At 45.8% G+C, this 22,804-nt stretch overlaps 1 protein-coding gene across 1 annotated transcript in view; it reads left to right on the top strand.

Moving 5' to 3' along the window:
• LOC110192978 (POU domain, class 6, transcription factor 2) overlaps positions 1-22,804 on the top strand; it is a 381,140-nt gene that overhangs the window by 257,702 nt on the left and 100,634 nt on the right. The window contains 1 exon segment of the mRNA XM_078152045.1: positions 11,165-11,544. Within this exon segment, the coding sequence (XP_078008171.1) occupies positions 11,165-11,544 (380 nt within the window).

Raw genomic sequence — 22,804 nt, 5'->3', positions numbered from 1 at the left:
TTTGTTATCGTAGCTTATCATGATGATGACACTGCCTGTATGGCTTTGTTCCCTGTGGGCATAAGTTGAAGGGGCTAGAGACATTTAGCCTAGAGAAGACAGGACTTGGGGTGTGGCAATGAGGGAGATTCTGGCAGGTGTGTCTTCATATATTTCAAGGCTTGTTGCATAGAAGACAGACTAGCCTTGTTTTGTGCTTCTGTAGGGGTTAGAACTAGGGGCAACGAGTGGAATGTTCAAAGGGAAGGGAAGCTCTTCCTAACAATTAGACATGCTCTATGTCAAAGTGGAATGGGCATGGCTGGAGCAAAGGGGTGACGGAGATCTTCAGGCAGGCACTAGATGACCACCAGTTGGGATGTGATGTTGAGAAGGAGTCTTGTTTCTGCATGGGTTGGACTAGGTGACCACTAAGGGTCCTTCTAACTCTGAAATCATGTGATTTCTTGACTGTCATTCCAGTGGGCAAAAATCTCCCCATCAAGCTAAAAGACATGCACTGAGGCTCCCCTTCCCCTCTAGCACCAAAGTTGCCAAACTTTCTTGGTTTGAGATGCCCTTCATGTTTCAGTCCTTCAGCCTAAATAAATGCTTAACATGTCTGTTCATTGGGCAAATGGTTTGAAATGTTGAAATGTCCCACAGTATATGTGCAAGTTTGCTGTGGTGCCCCTTGGCATGGTTTGAGGACTGTGGTTCTAGTGCCAATGCACAGCATTGCATGGAGTTTCTTGCTTCTTACGAGTTCTTTTCACAATCCTTCCTAACAACATCTATTTTCTCTAGTTGGAATTTTATTATTTACTCAATGAATTACTCTAATATGTCATCATGCTGTCTTCCTTTTTTATTTTATTCTATGTAAAAATCTTTAAAATTAATTAAATTAATAGAAAGATTCATGCAAATATCAATACAAAGTGACCAGGTTTCCCGTGCAACAAATTTGTTATGTCATTGGGGGAATCTGTGAGAACAGAGAGATTGGAAAAAAGAAAAAAAAAAGGAGAGTACCAGAAGAGCAAATTCCCTTGTTAATTTATGGGCAAAGTCATAACATTTATTGTGGAACATGGGGTGGGCACATTTTCATCACTAACATTTTTGTTGTGCTATTAAAATCACTTTCATCTGTTACTGGGGAATCTGCCTTGGGACGGCAACTCTTGCAAGGGTACAGACTAGAGTCATTTTGCTCAGGATTCATAAATCTCAAAATATAAGGACAGAATAGAGAAGGTTTGGGAAGAGGAAGTATGATGGTTTTCTGTCAAGGGCATGGAATGAATCCCTGGGTCTGGTGAGCCTCTACTAGTCCATGAATCTGAGCTTCCCCATTGGTAAGATTGGTCCAATATATGCTGTTTTCCCATCCTAGGATGTCAAGATGAAGGATGTATGACTTGTAAGCCTTTCTGGCAACTCCAGGATGAAGCTTGGGAACAAAAATGAAGTTGAACTTTCAGGGAGTTTTAAAACTTACAGTAGATAAGGGAGGCTGGCAGGGGTAAATAAATCAGAGTAGGCAAGTTCTCAGGAGAACCTCATCCCAGGAGTCCTAGCAATATGTACCCTACATCTGATCTAAGGAGAGCAGCACCCATGGCCTTGTCACTTGGCTTTCATTAAACTGAACCAGACAGAGTGCTAGCAGAGGAGATGAATTAAACCAACCGTGAAAATCCAAGCTAGCCCGCATCACTGGAGCCTCAAAGAAACCTGGCTGAGCCAGGTTTGATATCCCCAAGATGATGACCAGTGCCAGCTTCTTCTTAGAGATCCCTCCAATTGGACACAAGCCAATGCTCTGAAAGGCAGGACAATGCCTTCCATTGTTTTGTGAGTTTACAATATTTGTGATTTCACAGACATCTGTGGGAGGGGCTGGACTTCTAACACCTTCCCCTTTCACATAGGTGTGTAGGTTTCGAGCTGTAAAGGTCATGACAGATGCCAACTATCCCAATCCTCTCACTTTACAGATGAGCAAACAGAGGACCAGAAAGGTGAAGTCATGTCCAAATTCACAGAGCCGGCATTTAAAACAAGATTCTCTGGCTCTAATGCCCACACTTTCTCTCTTCCTAAACTTCCTTTTCAGTGAATCCTGGGTACTTTTCTAAGGAGAAAGGAAAGAAAGTGCTTTGTTCAAAAGCAATTAGCAGGCTTTATTAAGCTCTTGTGGGTCAGGTCCCATGTTTGGTACTGGTGATACAAAAACAAAAGTAAAATGACTGCCTCATGGAGCTTACATTCTGCCCACACTTAATTAAAATGCTCCACACTCACCCATATATAAAAGGGTCCAAGGTGGCCGAGCAGACACTGGCAGGCCCCTAGAGAACTCTTTTCCTCTGTGCCAGGAATCTCATCCAATCTAATGAGCCCCCTGCCCTTTGGCAGGAGGCTTAATGGGTGACACCTTTCAAAGCTGAGCCTGCCTTGGTCTTGGCCTTTTGTTGTGTCTGCAACAGGATGGTATGGCCTTGTTTCCTTTCGCCATTTTATGAATTCCCAGCCCTAAACTTTCATGAATGAGGAGCAGATCAATGAGACAATATTGGTGAAGTTTTTAAATATCTGCACTACGTATATACCTATATACTCAGATTATATAGACATATACATATACTTATAGATGTATATGCCAAGCCCCAGTTTTCCAGAATAATGGAGAGCAAGGAGATCATAAACAGTTGGAATCCCTAACACTTTCCCAAATAAACCTGCTAAAGGAAAAAATAGATTGGATTAGTAACATTAGCAATGTTGATGATGACAGAAGAGCGTTCGTTTATCTAGCGTTTTGCAATTTGCAAAGTGCTTCATGAAGTTTGTTCGTTTGTTTTTCATTTGATTCTCACAACAGCCCTGGGGGAAAGTGCTATTATTATCCCCATTTTACAGATGAGAAAACTGAGCCTGAGAGAGGTGAAGGGACTTGGCCAGGGTCACAAAACTGGTAAGTGCCTGAGATAATATTCCAATCAGGTCTCCTTGACTTGGAGTCTCTAGCATGCTGTCCACCAGGCCAAGAGCCCCTCCTCAGGCTTGTCCTGCGCTGTCCAGCCTCTTCTGAGCTCCTTGAGAGCAAGGACTCTTTCCCTTTTTTTTGTCATTTATATTCATCTTTGACCCCTGTTCCCTAGCACAATACATCCCAGCAAGGAGATATTTAAACAATATCTGTTCAATTGAATTGAATTCAATTCCTATGGGCTGCTCCCCTGACCTAGAAATGGTTCTTATCTTGTTAAAGAAATATTTCTCATCCTGCAGGGACCAATTTAGAAGCCCCGTCCTTCATGAAGCCTGCCCTGATTACTTCCTCCCTACAGGGCTCTCTCCTTTTTTCTGTTTCCTTAAGGGCATTAGTCCTAGTTTCCTGTTGTCTTGATGACATTTTCCCATGCAGCTTTTGTAGAGTGTATCTGTCGTGTCTTCACCTTCCATCTCCTGTCCCTTGTGAGTGCTGTGTGGCAGGGATGAGGCAGTATTTCCTTTTGGTACCATCGATGGCCAGCACAGGCCAGCACATAGTACATATTTGTTAAATATCTGCCAAGTTGTGCGGGCTGTAGGCTATCCCCACGATGTCTAGTAAGTTGTGAAAACACTAATCAGATATAGAGAATGTACAGAATCAATAAACATTTATTAAGCACCAACTGTGTGCCAGGCACTGTGCTAAGCGCTAAGGATACAAAAAGGATACAAAATGCTGGCTTTGCCCTCAAGGAGTTTGATTCTAATGAAGGAGACAACAAGCAAACAAATACACAAGTTGTAGACAACATAAGTAGGAAATAATTAGCGGAAGGGAGGCTTGGAATTAAGAGGGTTAGGGAAGGTTTCCTGCAGAAGGTGGGGTTTCAGCTGAGAGTTAAAGTCAGCCAGGGAGATCAGTAGGCTGAGTGGAGGAGGGAGAATGTCCCAGTCAGGGGGGACAGCCAGAGAGATGCCCAGAGCCAAGGGATGGAGTGTCTCATTCAGTGTCACTGGATAGAAGAGTACATGTCAGGGAGTAAGGTGTAAGAAGACTGGGAAGGTAGGGAGGAAGGAGGCTATGAAGAGCTTTGAATGCCAAACAAAGCCTTTCGCATTTGCTTCTGAAGGCTATAGGGAGGCACAAGAGTTTACTGAGTAGAGTGTGACATGACTGGACCTGTGCTTTAAGAAAATCACTTTTAGGGGCAGCTAGGTGGCGCAGTGAATAGAGTCAGGAGGACCTGAGTTCAAACCCAGCCTCAGGTGCTTAACACTTACTAGCTGTGTGACCCTGAGCAAGTCACTTAACCCTGATCACCTCACCAAAAAAAAAAAGTCACTTTGGCAGCTGAATGGGGGGTGGACTGGAATGGGGAGAGACTTGAGGCAGCGACCCACCCGCAGCTCTTGCAGTAGGCCAGTTGTGAGGTGATGAGGGTCTGCACCAGGATGGGGGCAGCATCAGGGGAGAGAAGGGAAGTGTATTTGAGTGATGTTACAAAGGCAAAATCAGCAAGCCACCTGTCTGCAAGGGCAGGTTCGAGGTGGAAATGGAATGCCTGATTGATTCACTGATTAGGAATTTATGACTGGAGAGTTCTTCTGAATTTGAATTTATACTTGGAACTGGAATGAAAAAGGTCTTGATAAACTAATATTTTACTTGGATAACATACATTAAAACCATTGAGTATAGAATCCAACACTTATAAATATAGAGAGACAATAGAGAGAGACATTCAGACAGTACAATGTGTCAGAGAGAGAGGTAGCTTCAGAGTCAGGATGAAGCGGTGTCAAGTTCTGACACTTTTCTGGCTAAATATGACCCTGGACAAGTCCCTCCATCTCTCAGTGCCCCAGGTAAATCTGCAGACTCAAAGTGGCAGAGCAGAAGCTAAGCAGTATTGCTGTAAGTGCTATCTATAAACGCATTTTCATTAAATCAAGGACCCCGATATTTATACATACACACAACAGATACATGTTTTGTGTGTGTGTGTGTGTCTATGTCATTGTGGTTGTTGAGTCATTTCAGTGGTGTCTAACTCTCTGTGACCCCATTTGAGGTTTCTTGGCAGAGATACTGGAGTGGTTTGCCATTTCCTTTTCCAGCTCATTTGACAGATGAGGAAATTGAGGCAAACTGGGTGAAGTGACTTGCCCAGGATCATACAGCTAGTAAATGTCTGAGACCAGATTTGAACTCAAGTCCTCCTGACTCCAGGGCTGGCAATCTATCCACTGTGCCATATAACTGCCCTTGTATGTGTGTATATGTTATATATGCATACATATACATACATACATACATACATACATACATACATAGGGATAGAGACTAGATGTGATTTCACTAGCAAAGTGAACTGTCAGAGGAGGAGACTGCTTTCAACACAGGCTGGCACTTTCGACTTGCCCAGAGCCCTGACAGGGTCATGGAGCCAGTCTGGGGGCTTGAACCAGGGCATCCTGACTCTGAGGCTAGCTCTCTGCCCACTACTCCATGCCGCCTCTCCCCTTCCCCATACCTGCCTCTCCATGTATAAATGTATCTATGTATGCATATATACATGTGCACATATGTTTGTATGTACTGTGTGTGCACATGTATGTGTTATGTGTGTCCTGCACGTGTTCGATCCCTAGGTCTATATTACATTTGTTTTTTACATTTGTATGTATGTCTACAATGTGTATGCATTGTGTATATCCAGGTGTATGTATATGTGTGTAATGTTTGTGTATATAGTATACATTTATGTGCAGACTTAAAGAGTATGAGTAAGTAGGCAGATACATACTGTCTGCATCCATGCATGCATGCATACTTACATACACACATCCATTCATACATACATACACTTGGAGCCATTAAAGTCAATTTGGAGCCACTTTTAGTATCTGTGATGCGTTAGCCCCCTCCCTTTTTCCAGGCTATGAGGTGCTGGAGGGCCCAGAGTAATGTCTTGTACCAAAAGGACCATGTTAACTACGACCCCAGAGGAGGCTGGAGGAACAGTGAGATTTTCTGTGCAGGCATGTGGAGAAGTCTCTGCCAGGTGTTCCCATGAGTCAGTAGACAACACACCCTGCACCGTTCAGAAAGATGGCCCACTTCTCTCCCTAGAACTGTGTCACCTCCATGTCTAAATATGTGTCTGCTCTTGCAAAATGCAAATCTTCCTGAGCTATTTTGGAAGGCTTCTTGTGTGATTCTGCATCAGATGTCCTTTCAAAGGAGCCTCCAGTGTTACAAGCAAGGCATGCTGGTGGAGCCACATTACATTATGCAGACTTTCAGCAGAAAGATTCAAGTCTGAAAGGCAGTGAAAGGAATTGGTTTGGATAGGAAATGAAATCCGTGTCAGCGGCCACCTTGGTGATCACTTCATTCAGTCTCCGTTTTCGTGTTGCATTTTTATGTTAACAAAAATGATCTGAAATCCAACAATAGGAAGCAGGTCTTATTTGGACCACCTTTCTTTCTTGGAGGTAGCATGTTGGCTCAGATAGAGCTTGGACTTGGAGGCAGAAAGACCTGGGGTTCAAATCCTGCCTCTTACATACACTAGCTGTGTTACCATGGACAAGTCCCTAAACCTGAGCCTTAATTTCTTCCTCAGTAAGATGGAGGTGATCATAATACCTATGATACTTACCTTCTAGGGTTGTAGTAAGTTCCCAGTAGAATATATATGCATATATACACATACATATATGTATATACATGTATATATATAATGCCTTGCAAATGTTAAAGAGCTATAGAAATGCAGCATTTTTTGCCTGTTTCTAGATAAAAACTCAGTAAACTATTGGTTTGTCCAGATCCCTCCTTTCTGCGCAATACAAGATAATAATCAAGATGAACGTTAGTAATGGTAACAGCAGCTGACTTTTCTCTAGGGCTTCAAGGTTTGTTAAACAGTTTTCTGTTTGTCATGACATTTGAGCCTCCTTACAACCCAGTGGGTAGAGATTCTTACCAATCACTAAGCATTTATTAAGTGTTTACTGTATGCCTGGTACAGTGCTAGGTGCTAGGGCTCGTGGACCAAGCAGAGAATGATGTAGCAGGTGGTTTCAGGCTGAGCTGTGGGTAACCAAGGATTCAGAGAGATGGGTGGTAGCAATTATTGCTGTCACCGTTTTTCATATGAAGAAACTGCATCTCCAAGAGGTTGGTGGGGAAGGCAGTGGAAGGAGGGCTGAACTTGGAGACAGCTTTGTGACCTTGACAAATCACTTCACCCCTCTGGGCCTCAGTTTCCGCATCTGTAAAGTGAGGCAGTTGCACTAACATTTATATAGCATTTTGAGGTTTGCAAAGTACTTTACGGTTTTTCTTACTTGATTCTCACACCGACCCTGTAAAGTAGGAGTCCTTTTTCCATTTTACAGATGAAGAAACTGAGGCCCAGAGAGGTAAAGGGCTTGGCCAGAGCCGCACAGATAGCACGTGCCAGAGGCAGGCTTTGAACTCAGGCCTTCCAGACTGCAGGTCCAGTATTCTCTTCACTGCACCAGCTGCACAGAAGAGCCGCCCTTAGCCTTTCATGCTGGTGATCACCATCTTCTCTTCTGGCTGTGCTCTTCTCCCTAGGTCTCTGGGACATCGCTCTCTCCTACCCTACTGCTTCCGGCTCCCAATTCATGGTCCTAGGGGCAGCTAGATGGCGCAGTGGATACAGCACTGGCCCTGGAGTCAGGAGGACCTGAGTTCACATCCAGCCTCAGACACATAACCCTTACTAGCTGTGTGACCCTGGGCAAGTCACTTAACCCCATTGCCTAGACAAAAAACAAAAACAAATCTGTGGTCCTAGCATTTGCCCATGATCACACAGCTAGTAATTTTTTTTAAAAGTGTGATTCACACTCAGGTCCTCCTGCCCCCAAGTCCCACTCTCTAGCCACCTTGCCACACTGCTATAGCGGAAGAGGTATTCAAGGTGACTTTGAAATGTTTTATCATATGCCATGGTGTATAATAAAGGTAGGCAAAGCCAGGCATTGTGAATGAATGAAATGGCTCTTCCTATCCACAGTAGAGAAAGAATCCACAGCTATATCCCTACTCAGGGTTGTTTCTCTCTTCTGTTTTGCCAGAAGCTCCTTATAATGACCCTTAGGTTGAGATTCCTATGGAGAAAGAGGTTCCATATTCTCATCTTGAGGGTCCTCAGTCAGGCCACCCACTTCACGTGGCTTCCCTCTGTTGGAAATTGGGCAGCATTTCAAGGAGGCATCTGAGAAAATTGAATTTGCCAAGTGCTGAAAAGGCCTCTCCTGCCCATCCTTACTTTTCATAGAACAAGAAACTCTTGAAAGATTATTTCATTCTTTCAATTCCTTCTATGCCCTTGAGGCTGCTAATACATGTTCCTGCCTTCCAGAGAAGTGGAAGGAAGCACGCTGCCAAGTTACGGTCAATTCCCATCACCGAGCTAAGCCATCCTATTTGGCTAGCTCTCTCCCGGAGCTCAGCAGAGCTGCAGGGGGATTGGGAGCAGTGCTTTAGAGCTGAGCCAAAGGGGGAGCTGGGGGCTGCGCTTGCAAGGGAACGGGAGGCTCAGACCCTGCCTCCTGAGCTACGGGATGCAGTAAAATGAAGAGAATGATCAAGATTTACAAGTCGTCTCTCTTACTGCTTTCCACTCCTGTTGGCCATTTACAAGACCCTCAAAAAGATGAAGCTTAATTGCGAGGAGTTAAGTCCAACACGCCCAAACGCAGCTCCGTTTGTGAACTCTGCAGAGCGAGGGGATGGGATTCAAAGGCGTCTGCAGCCCCTTCAGCTTCTAGATCTAGGAGTGGGTGGTCTTCACATTTGTTGTTTTCTAAACCAGATCTATTGGCGCAAAACTGAGAGGCCAGGACCACAAATACTGGCCTAGCCAAACTCAGAGCCAATTGGACCCAGCTCTCTCACTGTGTAGATCAGGACACTGAAGCCAGTAGAGGAGAAGCTGCTGCCCCCGTGGTCACACTGGCAGTAAATAATGGAGCTGGGATTTGAACCCAGGTCCTAACCCCACATGCCTTCCACTGTACTTGGCTGGAGCTGACCTCAAAAGTGAGTGATTAGCCCAAAACATCAAGGAACCTCAGCCTCGTTCCTTCGGAGACAGGGGGAGAATATAGAGAAGGCCAAGACTGAGTAATCATTTGCAATTGTACTGTCTCTCCCATGTTTTCCTATACACTGTGTAGTCATGCCCTTTATGACACCCGACGTGGTTCCGTCTGGGAGCAAGAGGGTGGAATGCCAGATGGCATTGTCTTCTACAGACCATGCTAAGATTGGGGGCGACCTGTTTAATGAAGAGAGGCAGGGAGAGCTAGATGCCAGCAGGGTCTCAGTGACCCACTTCTGGGGCTAGCTGGGCCATAAGTACTACTAGACAAACAGGACCTTCTTCCAGGGTGTCCACGTGGCAAGAGGCACGGTTCTTTTGTAGGAAGTTCTTCTCATAGTGCCCACTGCCACCACATCTTGTACAATCAGTTAATCAATAAACATTTACTAAGAATCTACCATGTGCCAGGCACTGTGCTAAGCTCTGGAGATACAAAAATAGGCAAAACAGAGTCTGTACCCTCAAGGAGCTCACGATCTAATGGGAGAGGTAACATGCAAACAAATACATACAATGCAAGCTATATTCAGGTTACATAGGAAATACTGAACAGAGGGAAGTTACTAGAATTCAGGGTAGCCCTACTCATAGTCCTTGCTGGCCTAAGTCACCAAGCAGCCCAAGCTACCCTCATGCCAAGACAGCTGGATTAGTCTGGCCCTCACCCCTGTGGAGGTCAGGGTGGGGAAGACTAGGCCACCCCACTTTGCCCTCGGGATCACGCTCGCTGTCCAGCTCACCTTTTCACCCCTACCTCACCCACTGTGGAACTGTCTGCCCTCTGGCCATTGCCAACCCCAAATCAGAATCATGCTAACTGCCTTGGTTAGGTGGGGGAAGGTATGATAGCGTTCTGCTGCGTCTTCTGTAAAGTAACCCTACAGGTGACAGAGGGGGCCGGGAGAGCAGGGATCCCTCCCTGGGGTTTGTAGCCTAATTTTTATCTGAACAACCTTCTTACCCATACACCACTTAGATTCTTGAACTCTTCTAAAAGCGACAGAAGCAGACTTTCTATTTCCTGGTAAAGCAACCAGAAGAAAGTGGTTTCATCGAGGAGAAGATGCACTAGTTTGCGATTCAGAGGAGCTGGGTTCAAATCCTGCCTTTAATGCTTCCAAGCTATGTGACTTTGGGCAACTCATTTCACTTCCCTGGGCCTCAGTCTCCTCACCCATAAAAGAAAAGGCCTCTGATGGCCTCTGAACTGAACAGCTATATATCTCTAGACTTGTGATCCTAAGTGCTATGGACTTCTTGGCTGGCCAAGAATCAAAGCAAACTCAGTTGTTCAGCTTTGCCCCCTGGAATAATAACCAGTGACTTTTCAACAGCCCCAGAAAGTTTGCAAAGCACTTTTCACACACTCTTTTATTGGAGATTGGCAACTACCCTGTTAGGTAGTCCTAGAGGTACTATTATCCCCATTTTATAGATGAGGAAACTGAGGCTCAGGCAGATTAAGGGTCATACCCATGGTCACCCAGCTAAGAAGTGCTACAGGTGACATTTGAACTGATAGCAGGATCACAGGTCTAGCAGGATCAAAGGAGACCTCAGAGCCAAGAAAGTCCAACTGCTTCAAGTGGCAGATGAGGAAAGGGAGCCCCAGGGGGGTGAAGTCATCTACCCCAAATGCCACAGGTAGGCAGCATCAGAGTTCAGATCTGAATGTATTCCAGCACTCAGTTCACTCCATCAGGCTTACTTAAGGGGGAAAGCTCAGAGCTCAGGTTTTCCTGGGGGTGGCAGGCCACCCTCTCCCCAGGCATGCTGCCCTGGACTCCTAGGCAGCCTGGAGTCAGGAAGACCCTACTAGCAGTGTGACTCTGGGCAAATCATTTCACTTCTATCGGCCTCAGTTTCTTCAGCTTTGAAATGGAATGAAAATAGCGCCTTCCTCACATGGTGGTTGGAAGGATCAGATAAGATGATGTTTGTAACATACTCAGTGCAATGGCTGGCACATAGTAGGCGCTTCATAAATGCTTGCTTCCTTTAAGCTAACCCTCCTGCCTTCTCTTTGCTTGTAGCTACCTCATCCCTGAATTCCCAACTCCAACAGCTTCAGCATCTCCAGCAACTCCAACAGCAGCAGCCCCCACCCGCACCCCAGCAGACCGGACCGCCACCCCAGCAGACCAACCAGCAGCCACCACCAGCTCAGCAGCCACCCCAGCCTCAGCCCCAGCCGCAGCCCCAGCCGCAGCCACCTCCACCCCAGCAACCCGCCCCTCCGCCTCAACAGCCCCCGCAGCCACCAGCGCCATCGCAGCAACCCCAGCAGAGCCAAACCCAGGCTCCAACGTCAAACCAGTCTCTGGCCCAGCAGGCCTCCAGCTCTCCCCAGAAACCCAGTCAGTCCCCCGGACACAGCCTTCCATCACCTCTCACTCCATCGAACCCACTGCAGGTAGGCTCCCCACTGTGCTCACCTTTCTGTCCCCCAGGTGGGCAGAAAGTGCTTCTCGGCAGGCTAGAGTAACGTGGTGCTGCAAACTGGGGGCATCTGCTTCTGCAGAGGTTAAAAGAAGTCATCTTTCCTGGTTCTAGGCATGCCTCCAGCTCTGGGTTGTCTACTTCAAACTGGTCTCTTAGATAGATGAAAGAAGAAGAAAGCAGCATGCACCTGGGAGTGCATGCAAGGAAAACAAATGGACCCACATAGAAGCTCCCTCCCCCCACCCCACCCCCCAGGATAAATGGGCTCTCTTCCCTCCTGAGAGAGGCCCACGCAGTAAGTGCACTTGGAGAACGCAATAATTCCACTTTATGATACTTTCTGAAAGGCAGCAAAGAGAGTGTCCAATTAAAATTATTACTGGCCCAGCTCGTTGGCCACAGAGGCTGCAGTGGGCCGCCCACAGGGCACAGTGGCTATTAGTCTGCATTATGAATACAGTCGGGTCTTAGTGTAAACAACTGGAGCACTTGGGCAGCTGTCCTCCTCAAAGCCTTGCAGGGTTTGTGGGAGTCAGGGACCAGGGACCCAGCCCAGATGCTCCCTGTCCCATCTCAACAAAGCATGGTGTGTCCAAAATGCCCGTGAAGCTCAGAAGGGGCACCATTCTTGAGAAATTAAAATAAGAAGCCCGTCAGTTTCCTCCATTTAACATATGAAGCTGTAGTTATTCCCCAGGATATAGGGGAAGCTCATTATTGAAGATCGACTTCAATTGTCTTCAGGGCTAAGAGGAAGGTCTCAGGTACCTGTAGCTTAGAATTTCAGGCCATTCTCTCCTGAGATGTCCTTTAAACAACACAAGCAGCGCCTTGGTCATGGTGATGTCACCAACACAAGAGATAGACAGATTTGCCCCCAAGGACCTAGACTCGGATCAGAGCCCTTCTGCTTGCTCTCTGTGTGACCTTGGGTACATTCCTTCCACTCTCCAGGCCTTGGTTTCCTCCCCCATAAAATGAAGAGGGCGTAATTAAATGACCTGGACAGTCGCTTCCCCCTCTAACTGCATGACCTCCTGGTCCTAGGGTTTGCCTGGATGTGTTGGCGATTCTAGCTACCACCCAGTCTAGTTCATTTCCCCCCATCAACTGAGTGCCTGTTCTGCCTCCTCAGAGACATAGACTTTTGTGTGCAATGGTGAAAAGAATGCCAGTTCTGGAGTCAGGCAACCTGCTTTCAGATGCCTGTCGCTACCTGGGTGACTCTGGACGAGTTCCTCATGGCTCCAAATCTGTGATCCTTTGGAAGTCAGTTAGCTCCCTCGGGCCTGTTTCCTCATCTGTAAAATGAAGGGTTGGACTAGATGATCTCTGAAGTTCTTCTAGGCCTGATGCTATGATCTCAGCCAATAATTGATGATAGAATGGCAAGATCCTTTGCTGCTCAGATCCCTGACTGCTCTCCTTATGACATGGGGAAGAGTCAGTGTTCCCTGTTACCAGCCAGCGCTTGGAGATCACTGCAGTGCTTGCATATAACTGGGTCCTTAGGCATAACAGAGCTCCCACCATTTTGGGTGCTTTGGCCAAGGAGGGGGTGGGGTAAAGGTTCTTGTGGCAGTTCAAAGGGCCATTGGAGCCCAGATGGAGAGCTGGAAGGGAGCTTAGGAGCCACCGTTCCTGCAAAACGAAGCCAACTTAGCAAAACCAGTTTGAATATTCTCATGACCACTGAAAGTCTTTCCCCTAATTCTACTGTGTGGCTGCTTCAGAGCTAGAGATTCTCCTGCTTACCTTTGTCTGACCTTCAAAGTCATTTAATGATAATAATGGCGATAACCAGCACTTTTAGTAAGGCTTACAAAGAGTTTTCTAGATGTGATCTCATTTGATGTGTGACCACATAACCTGCAGACATAGAGGACTGGGAGGGATGCTGGCCCAAAGGATTTAACATGTATGCCAACATCTGCTCAAAAGGGCAGGTATATCCTTTTCGTGGATGAAATCCATGGTATGAGTCTTGGTCATTACAGCACTTTGAGTCGTTTTAATTATCCTTTAAGTAATCAGGTTTGAATGGGGGTCCGGCAAAGGTCTTCGATGGGGCTAAGATATACACGTTCCAAGATGTCAGGATTCCAAGATCCACATTCCCTCTGCCTCTCACAATGAAATCCACATCCATACGCCTACCAGCAGGGAAAAGAATCTTCTCCCCCAAATGATGCAAGTCTTTTCCTTTGTCTTCTGCCATTGAATGTGAGTGCAATATTCCTTTCATTTGGAGGTAAAAGCATAGGTGCTGGTGGACATTAACCTTTTCCAAGCACTGTCAGCAGCCTATAAATCTCTATTGAGCAGCAAAAGCCTAGTGTAGACAAGTCTTTCTCTGGAATGGTTGAATAAGTATTGACATGTCCTAAGATAGGTTGTACTCGAAACTGCCCAGAAATATATTCTCTTCCAAGGCTGTACTAGAGAAAGCCTATAGGAGTACAGCTTCTGTTTACAATGAATGAAGCCTTTAGCCAAACTGCAATCCCATAAAAATGGAATTTTCCCACATTTGGGCTGGTTAGAATTTTAGTTTGTTTAAATAAATTTTGTATAAGGATGTGGTTTTCCCATCTTCTTGGTATCTAGTGGATGGTTTTATAAAAGAGAGTTTGAACTATCTCTAGTGCTGGGAGTGAGTTTAGTAGGACAAGTGGCTAGCTCCATCCTGTCCCTTGGTTCATGCTAAGTGAAGGATGATTGGTAAAAAGTGACCATAGGCAAAAAGGTGACCATAGGCTTAATGAGAGGGGGCCATGGGAGATAATAATAAATCCCCTTTTAGTATGCATGAAAGGAAATTCATGTCTAAGTTGGTTTGCTGCAAACGCGTCCTCTAGCACAGTAGAAATGCCAACCACTTTGTTACAAATTACATTTTCTATAGCACCACAGCTGCTGGCTTTTCAAGTTTGGAGATACAGGGCCTGGGGTAACTTTTTCTCTTAAAAAACTATTTGAAACAAAATACAAAGATATTGAAGTCTCTAAGGTAATGATCTTTATGAACTCGAATGAAATGTTTTTTGTCTGGAGATTATTAAGGGAATAAAGACCAACTAAATTCAAATTTGACAGCTCAGATTTCATTTCTGAATTCTGGATTTTTCATGTGGGCTTTCTCCTCTTCCATTATTCAGAATCTGTCTGAGAGATATTAGTTTAGAACAATGCAACTTGGAAAGATTGTCAGGGAAAGGCAGTAATTCAGAAGGATGATTGCATTTGTTTCAAAAACTCTGAAGGATAACAACAATTATTTCTTGAAATCTACAGATGCTGTCATGTCTTCAGGAAGGAAATTAAATGAAAGTGACTTGCTTACCTAGGTGGGGTGGCTTCTCCAGCTGAACAAAACTTCATAATGTTTTCAGGGATGGCCAAAGTTTTCCACAGGGCTCTTGGCTAGCCCATCTGCACTTTCATTTAGCTCTTTGACTCAATGGTTTGCCAAGCTGGGCTCTTGCTCTTGAACCAAAGAGAAGGCCACAGTATCACCATAAAAGGCTCCACTTTAGGAATTATTCGAGTCAGTTCCTTTGATCTCTAGGAGCTGGAGAGGTATGTTCTGAACTGGGAAGTAGCACCCAGGAGTGTCTAAGACATGGACAGATTTCAAAGGGTTTGTGAAATCCCATCTTTCTTTTCACTACCCTCTAACTGAAATTTAGCATTTTCTTCAATTATGAATTTAAAAAAACATGATTCTGAGAAGGGGTCCCTAGGTTTCACCAGGCTGCCATAGGGGTCCATGACACACACACACACATACTCACACACAAATGGTTAAGAACCCCTGGCCAAAGATGAGTATTCTTCCTCTAATAGTATCATCTTACAAGGTCAAGTTAGAACAGGAGATGAGGCCTCAGGCAAATCCTCCTCCAACAGTGGGGCTTCGTTAGAAAGAAAGTGACCCTAAAGTCATTTCAACACGTATTTATTGAGCTCCTGCCACGTGCAAAGCATGGGAGAAGCAACATGACATAGGAGATAGAGGACTAGGCTTGGAATCAGGAAACCCTGACTTCAAGCCCTGCTTCCAATGCATATTGACTGTGTGACCCTGGGCAAGTCATTTCACTCCTCCAGACCCCAGCTAACTTTCAAAGACTGTAAGTTATAACTAAGTTGCTGAGTGTCATCATTGGACAGAATTTCCACTTTGGGAGTTCTGAGAGACTGCCAGTGAAATAACAAGTCTAGGGAAAAGAAAAGAAAAAGGCAAGGGAAGGGAAGGGAAGGCAAGAGAAGGGAAGAAAAGGAAGAGGAGAGGAGAGAAAAGAAAGGTCCTGTGTTAGGTGGTAGCAACACCAAGATAAAATGTGCTTGCTGCCGAGGAGCAGGTCTTCCACTGGGGGACTTAGCACGTGCACAGGTCAATTAATACGAAGTACATGGAAAATCAATTAGAGTAATTTCAAGGAGAGAATGTTGACAACTAGGAAGAATTAGGAACAGCCTCCTATCAGAAGTGGGACCTGAGCTGTGTCTGGAAGGAAGTTAGGGATTCCAAGATGCCAAGGTGAGGAGGGGATACGTTCCAGTCATGGGCATCACCTGTGCAGAAACATAGAGTCACGAGATGGATTGTCCCATACAGGAACCAGTTAGCAAACAGCTTCACCTAGAATAAAGAATGCAGGAAAAGGGCAGAGTGAAATAACCCTGGAAAAACCTTTTTGCACCCACCTTCCTGAAATTGTGTTTCCCAATATTAGCACTAGTGGTATTGAGGTGCCAAGTGATCAATGACAAAGTGAAGAGATTCCATTAAATGGCCTCTAAGGTCTCCTTTGGCTCTAATTGGCTAATTGGGTCATCCATTCTCTTCGAGTCTTGGCTCTGCCACTGATTCACTGTGTGACTGTGGTCAAGTGACTGTGGTCAGCCACCCCTCTCTGGCTGTCAGTTTGCTCATTTACTAAATGAGAGGGTTCAATGAGACTGTTTGAGTTTTCTTCAGCTCTAGGATTCTAGGACCTAATTCTGGGTGGGCCACTAGAGTTGTCTTGGTATCATGACGAGTTTAGCTGCTCTAAAAAGTCTCTGAGTCCTCCTCAAGGTTGAGGTCACTGATTGCCTTGGCAGGGGAGGAGGACCCAGGTAGGGGCCAGATGACCTCCCTAAAAGTGGCCTCTTCACTCCCCCAGAGAGCCCCAAACTCCCCAGTAGAGAAGCTGAAGATCCCAAGGCTGCATTTAACACTGGCAGTCTAGGTACCACCTTGCCCCTTGGGAAATAGGATAATCTTCCTCCCTCTATGCTTTCTGCATTTTAATATGCAACAGAGGAAGCAGAACATCTGCTGGATCCTCTGAGGGTCAGAGAGTTCTCTTTCTTGTTTGGAGGAATGAGGGGCATTGAAACCCCCTGAGAGGGGTAGTTGCACAGCAGATAGTTTGATGCATGTTTTCACCCGTGTGGATGGACTCATGGGGAAGGATTGTTATCAATCGTTCAAGGAAATTAGACTAAAAATGGTACCTGGGTCTTTCTCCCTCTCCCAGTTCAGACTCACACACACCTACCCACCCACCAGATCCGCAGCACTGTGAGTATTCTTTCCCAGCCCTTAGGGCCGATCCTCTAAGGCTATTTAATCTGTGTTCAGCTCCTACTGGGCAATCACCTTGGACTGCAGGGAACCAGCAAGGCCACTTTAATGTTTTATCCCATTTAAAGTAAAAGAGTGCCAATCCGTGAACTCCCCGCATAAAGAAAGACCAAAAAGTAAAGTCACACATCCTGCCTCCTGCTTGCCCCACTCCCCCCCCCCCATTTTTCCTGACCATTGTCTCTTTCTATTAACCATCATTTAACTTCCCTAGGTTTCCTTTGCTTTGTCTACATGAGGTGGCAGCAGATAGGGGTGGGGTGAGGTGGGAGATTGAACCAAATGATGTGCCAGAGTTTTTAGATCTCCAGAAATCTCCAGCACTCCAGTCTAAAACCTGCGCACTGCTGCTGTGGCCAGTAGCCTCCGTGAGAATGCTGGTGACCTGCATTTTTTCTTGTCTCATGCTGTGCCGGGGGCTTCTTCCCAACCTTTCCAAGGAGCCACGAGGATGTGCAATTATGCACCTAATTTTCCAGGGAATGTAAAACTCTTGTTGTTCCTACATAGACATACATGAGTAGCTGGGAAGCATGGCAGCCTGATTCTCCCAGATAGCTCTCTGCCAAGATTCTTGCATCCTGTTCCCCTGCTCAGCTTGAAGGATTCATAAATGGCTGCTCTCTGGAAAGGCAAGTAATGAGGGCAAGGGGAGAACTCGTAGAATCTAAGACATTTAAAGCTATGCCTACACCAGAGTATAGCAAATCAAGCCTTCTGGCTGAATTGAAAGATTCATCCATCCCAACAGTTCATTTTCTCCAAGATAACCAGTGTGAGGGGACTGCTCTGTCCTTTTGGAGTAGAATCATCAAAGGCTGAATGGATAGCACTTCTAGCTGTCCTACACCAGGAACTCGGTCTATGAAGGCTGAGGAGAAGCAGCTCAACTCCCCAGTAACATGGAGGGATGCTTATGCTGAGGCCAGAATCAAACATAAGTGGCACCAGAGTGGGGTGGACAGAAGGAGAGATTTCCCGTCAAGAGACCTGTATTGGAATCCTTCCTCTGACACTCACTATGAATTCTACCCTAGGCAAATCATTTAAGTTCCTAGAGCCTCAATTTCCTCATCTGTAAAATGGATGTGCTAATTCTTGCAGTGAGAAGCAACATGGTATAGTGTACGCTGTTGTTAAGTCATTTCAGTTGTGTCCTACTCTCCGTGATTCCAGCTGGGGTTTTCTCGGCAAAGATGCTAGAGTGGTTTGCCATCTCCTTCTCCAGCTCATTTTAGAGATGATAGCAGACTGGTATTTTGAATCAATAGATGTGGGTCCAAGTCCCACCACCAACGAATTCTGACAGTGTGACCATGGGCATATTGCTTCACTACTCTGAGCCCCAGAAAAGATTGTTAATTACAGATGAGCTAAGGGCAGCTAGGTGGAGCAGTGGCTAGAGCACCGGCTCTGAAGTCAGGAGGATCTGAGTTCAAATCTGGCCTCAGACCAAACACTTGACACTTAACTAGCTGTGTGACTCTGGGCAGGTCACTTAACCCCAACTGACTAACCAAAAAAGAAAAAACAAAAAAATTACAGGTGAGCTGCTGATATTCCTTTCTAGAGGAAGGTTCAACTCGGAGACTGTCCCCGCCCTGTTGAACTCACCAGCTCAGACCAAAAAGCCAAATTCCCTTTAGCCTGTACTAAACACCTCCCAGGGTTGGGGAGGGAAATGGTCTGCAAACTAAAAGGGGATTTATCATTATTATGTATCAACTGGGCAATGAAATCCAAAATTGCATAATACCTGTCCTAGCATGTTGGAACCTGGTTCTTTGGTGATCATTAGGCCATTGACACAACACAAGAGTTCCATCTCCAAAGTAAAGTGATTTTTTTCCCCTTGTGTAACAACTGGCATTTTAGAAAACCATTATTTGAGATTATTGAAAAATATTTTAAGTTGTCAATCACAACTCTTCCTCCAATAATCTGGGATAAGGTGAGCTAGATTTCAGTTAGATGGGCTCCCTCCCTCCCTCCATTCTGTACTTGGGATGAGATCCCAAACCTGACTTGGGAGTCATGATGATAATTCAGCATTTCAATTCAACAGGCACTTATGAAGTGCCTACTGTGTGCTGGGCTCTCTGGAAATCTCTTTTTTAAAGTCTCATTTAAACAGCACTTACCTTTCAAAACTATAGTCCAAGCATTTACAATCCAAGAAAAACAAAAACATGAATTCCATGACTCTCAGAGTGATGGGGGGCAGCAGATGGGAGGGGACAGTTTATTGAGAATGCCAAGAGTGGCTCCTTTGAGCCATGTCCTACATTTGTTATTCCTAGGTGTTGTCTAGGACTTCATTCAAACCCTCTAGAAAAAGACTCTGGAAAACAAGCCTATAGACACAGGATGCTGAGTATGGAAATTGATGAAAGGAGCCAAGGACCATAATGAGGACAGATGTAATGGGATGATCTTAGACATTTGCCATCCCAAAATTCCAATTTCCCCAAGTCTGGGTCAGGGCAAGGCAACGTGCAGGGAATCAGACATGCTCACAAGGGGGCTTTGGTGCCATGCATGATCAGGGAGGATGCAGAAGGAGGAGAGCCTTAGACCTCACCATTATCCCACCCCAGCAGAACTAGATGGGCATCCCAGCAGGCAGGTCATCCCAGAGTCTGATAGGGTGGGTATGTTGCCTGTCTGATCCTTTAAGCGCCCTGGGTAACAACATTAAATCCCAGCTCACATTTCTAGAGTGATTTGCAGACATTTGGTACTTTTTTACCCAACAACCTTATGAGGCAAGTAGCATCCGCATTTTCTAGGTGAGGAACTTGGGACCCAGAGAGGTGGTCATACAGTTGTTGTGTCAGAGGGAGGGTTCACAGCTAAGTTTCTGCTAGCTCCAAGGCAGTATTCATTCCATGACTCTGTGTTCTATAGACATCGTTTAATGTTCCATTTACAAAGAGACATCTCTGAAGCTTAGCTGATTTACCCTGAGACATAGAAGCACTAGGTAAAAGTCACAAAAAAAGGGAGGTTTAGGTTTGACTTAAGGAAAAAACTTCCCAAGAATTTTAGCTCTCAGAATCAGATGCCTCTGGAGGCAGTGAGCTCTCTCTCACTCATTGGACATCTCCAAGCAGAGGCTGGATGTTAATTGTTGTGTGTGTTATAAAGGGAATAATTGTTCAGGTGCACACTGGAGTAGGTGACAGGAAAAGAAACATGTGGAAAGGGGTAGCAACCTGGACAGGAAGTTCCCTGGGGTCGAGTTGAATCAAGCCATCTTGAAGCTTCCTGTTTTTGTTATTCTTGCAAAGTAGGTAACAGATGAAGTCATTAAGTCATTTCAACACTTTGAAGGAGAGTCAGCACCCCTTGAATCTCAGGCCCTGGGACACAGCTCCAATCACCTCATCCCAGTTACAACTTTGCATATGAGAAGGCACTCAGGAAAGTTTAAGGGATTACACAAGGACAAGTTATTATTACTATTTCTATATAACCTCCCCCAGTCCTCTCCAGCTCTGACATTTTATTCTTCCAAACATGAGACTTCTGACATAATTGGAATGTTTTAGAAACAAGGCACCAAACAAACCCTCCCCTGGCATTACCATCTATTATCTGGGCAGTGCAGCCTTCCAGAGAGTGGCAAGCACGACTTATGGAAACCTTGCAACAGCACGTGAAGAGCAGTCTCAACTTGCAATCAGCCTGCAGGAAGGTACCAGAGACACCCAGGGGATCCCTGCCCTTCACCCACATGAGCATAATGGGGAAGTATGATTGGGTAGGAAGCTGCGGGAAGGATGTGACTCAGGTGTGCTTCATCCCTGGTTTAGTAGAACCGGGGCCAATAACCATCCTTCAAATAAGGCAACAACTGCAGTAGCAGCAGCAACAACAATGATGATGACATCATCTTCCACCAGCCAGAGAACTAGAGAATGGACATGATGTGAAAAGGGGAAATGGGGAGAAGAGCAGACCACCCCCCGCCAAGGGAAGGGGCAGGAGCAGGGGAGGGGAGAGGGAAAACAGGAAGAAGGGATCAATCCATGATACATTCAAGTGACCCCAAGTAAAGTCTTATAGTACTAGCAAATGCAGCTGGCCAGGCTCAAAAAGGCTGCCCCTTCTGCGGCCATTTGGTTTCCAAGGGATCATCACTCTGAGAATAATATGAGCCTCCGACCCCAGGATGCCTATTCTCTTCCCATCACTCTTATCACAAGATGTTTAGAGGCACATCTCACCTGCAAGAGGATGAAGTAGAAAGGAATTTCTTTCCCATCCTTCTCTCCTAGCCTCCTCTCTGTCTCTCTCCCTCTCCCTCCCTCTCTTCTCTCTCCTCCTCTCTCTCTCTCTTCTCTCTCTCTCTCTCTCTCTCTCTCTCTCTCTCTCTCTCCTTCCCTCTTCTCTCTCTCTCTCCCTCTCCCTCTCTCCCCATTACCCCCACCAGAGCATTTCTGATTGGAGATTTCCTTTTGCTCCTTTAGTTTGGATTCCAATCAAGTGGACTTACTTTGAGATTGTAGTGAGAACCCTGATCAGATTATGGGCTTTAAAACTGGAAAGGCCTTTGGTGCCTACCTCAAGTTCCAAATTTAAGTCCCCAAAAGCCCAGAGTTCTGCCTGAATGCTGAGCTTCTCTTAATCCCTTCCTTCCTCCCATTTCCTGTTGAGAAATGGGCCCTGAGTTACATGTTTCTTTTTCCTTCTATGTGTCCCCAGCATTTAGTAACTAAATCTGACCTTTCCAGTTGAAAAGCCAGACGACGGGGCCTTTGAAAGCTCAAATGGATGCAGGTAAAAGAGCATTCCAGGGACCAGTCTGCTCATCCATCCCAGGGCAAAGTGGGCTTTGAAGGTCAAACTGTCTGCTTTGCCTTCTCCTAGCTTGGCAAGGTGCCCTGGCCTGCCCGTGACTGATCCAAGCTCATAGAGAAATTCCAGGCCTTTGGCCCTTCTACTGTTGGCCCCTCAGGAAGGTCAGCCTGCACAGTGATGACCAAGTACCAGGGACGGAGGGTGAGTTCCCAGTTGCACTTGTATGGTACCTGTTCATGCCTCAGAGCCAGCCCTAGAATGGTGGCAGAGCTCTGGCTGGGCTCTGATCAATCTTTCTAAACAGACACATTTTGTCTAACTTGAATCCTTGACAGTGGTGGCCTCGCATCACCCTACTGCTTTATACACCAGAAGGTACTTGTCTGTATGAAAAAAGGCTCAGGGATCCCCTTCTTTTCTTAGCAGGCTCCTTCTCCTCCCAAAGACTTGCTGCTATTTCTGGCATGGAGACACTTCTCTTCCAATTGTGAGGCCCTGAATACTGCATTTAAAGGGAACAAAGCCATGTTTAGGGGTTCAAAAAGGAGACAGTGTAAGAAAGCCCTCTGGGGTCCCTGAGGAAGGTTTACTGGAGAGGGAACACTGCCTGGCTGCCACAGTTGGCAGAGATGTTCAAAATCAAAGCAAGACTGCATCTTGACTATCTCTAGAACAGCTGAGAAATTAAGCATCCTGGTTAATGCCACCATTAACAAGGCAAATTGACCTACAAGAGGCAGCTGACCATGACTTCCAGACTGGGGCTGAGGCCAAGGTCACAAGACCATTGGAT

Source organism: Phascolarctos cinereus, unplaced genomic scaffold (genome assembly GCF_003287225.1).
Source record: "Phascolarctos cinereus isolate Bilbo 61053 unplaced genomic scaffold, phaCin_HiC Scaffold_4;HRSCAF=312, whole genome shotgun sequence".
Classification (NCBI taxonomy): Eukaryota; Metazoa; Chordata; class Mammalia; order Diprotodontia; family Phascolarctidae; genus Phascolarctos; species Phascolarctos cinereus.
Note: the sequence above shows the minus strand (reverse complement) of the source record. Positions and strands in the feature narration are given on the sequence as shown.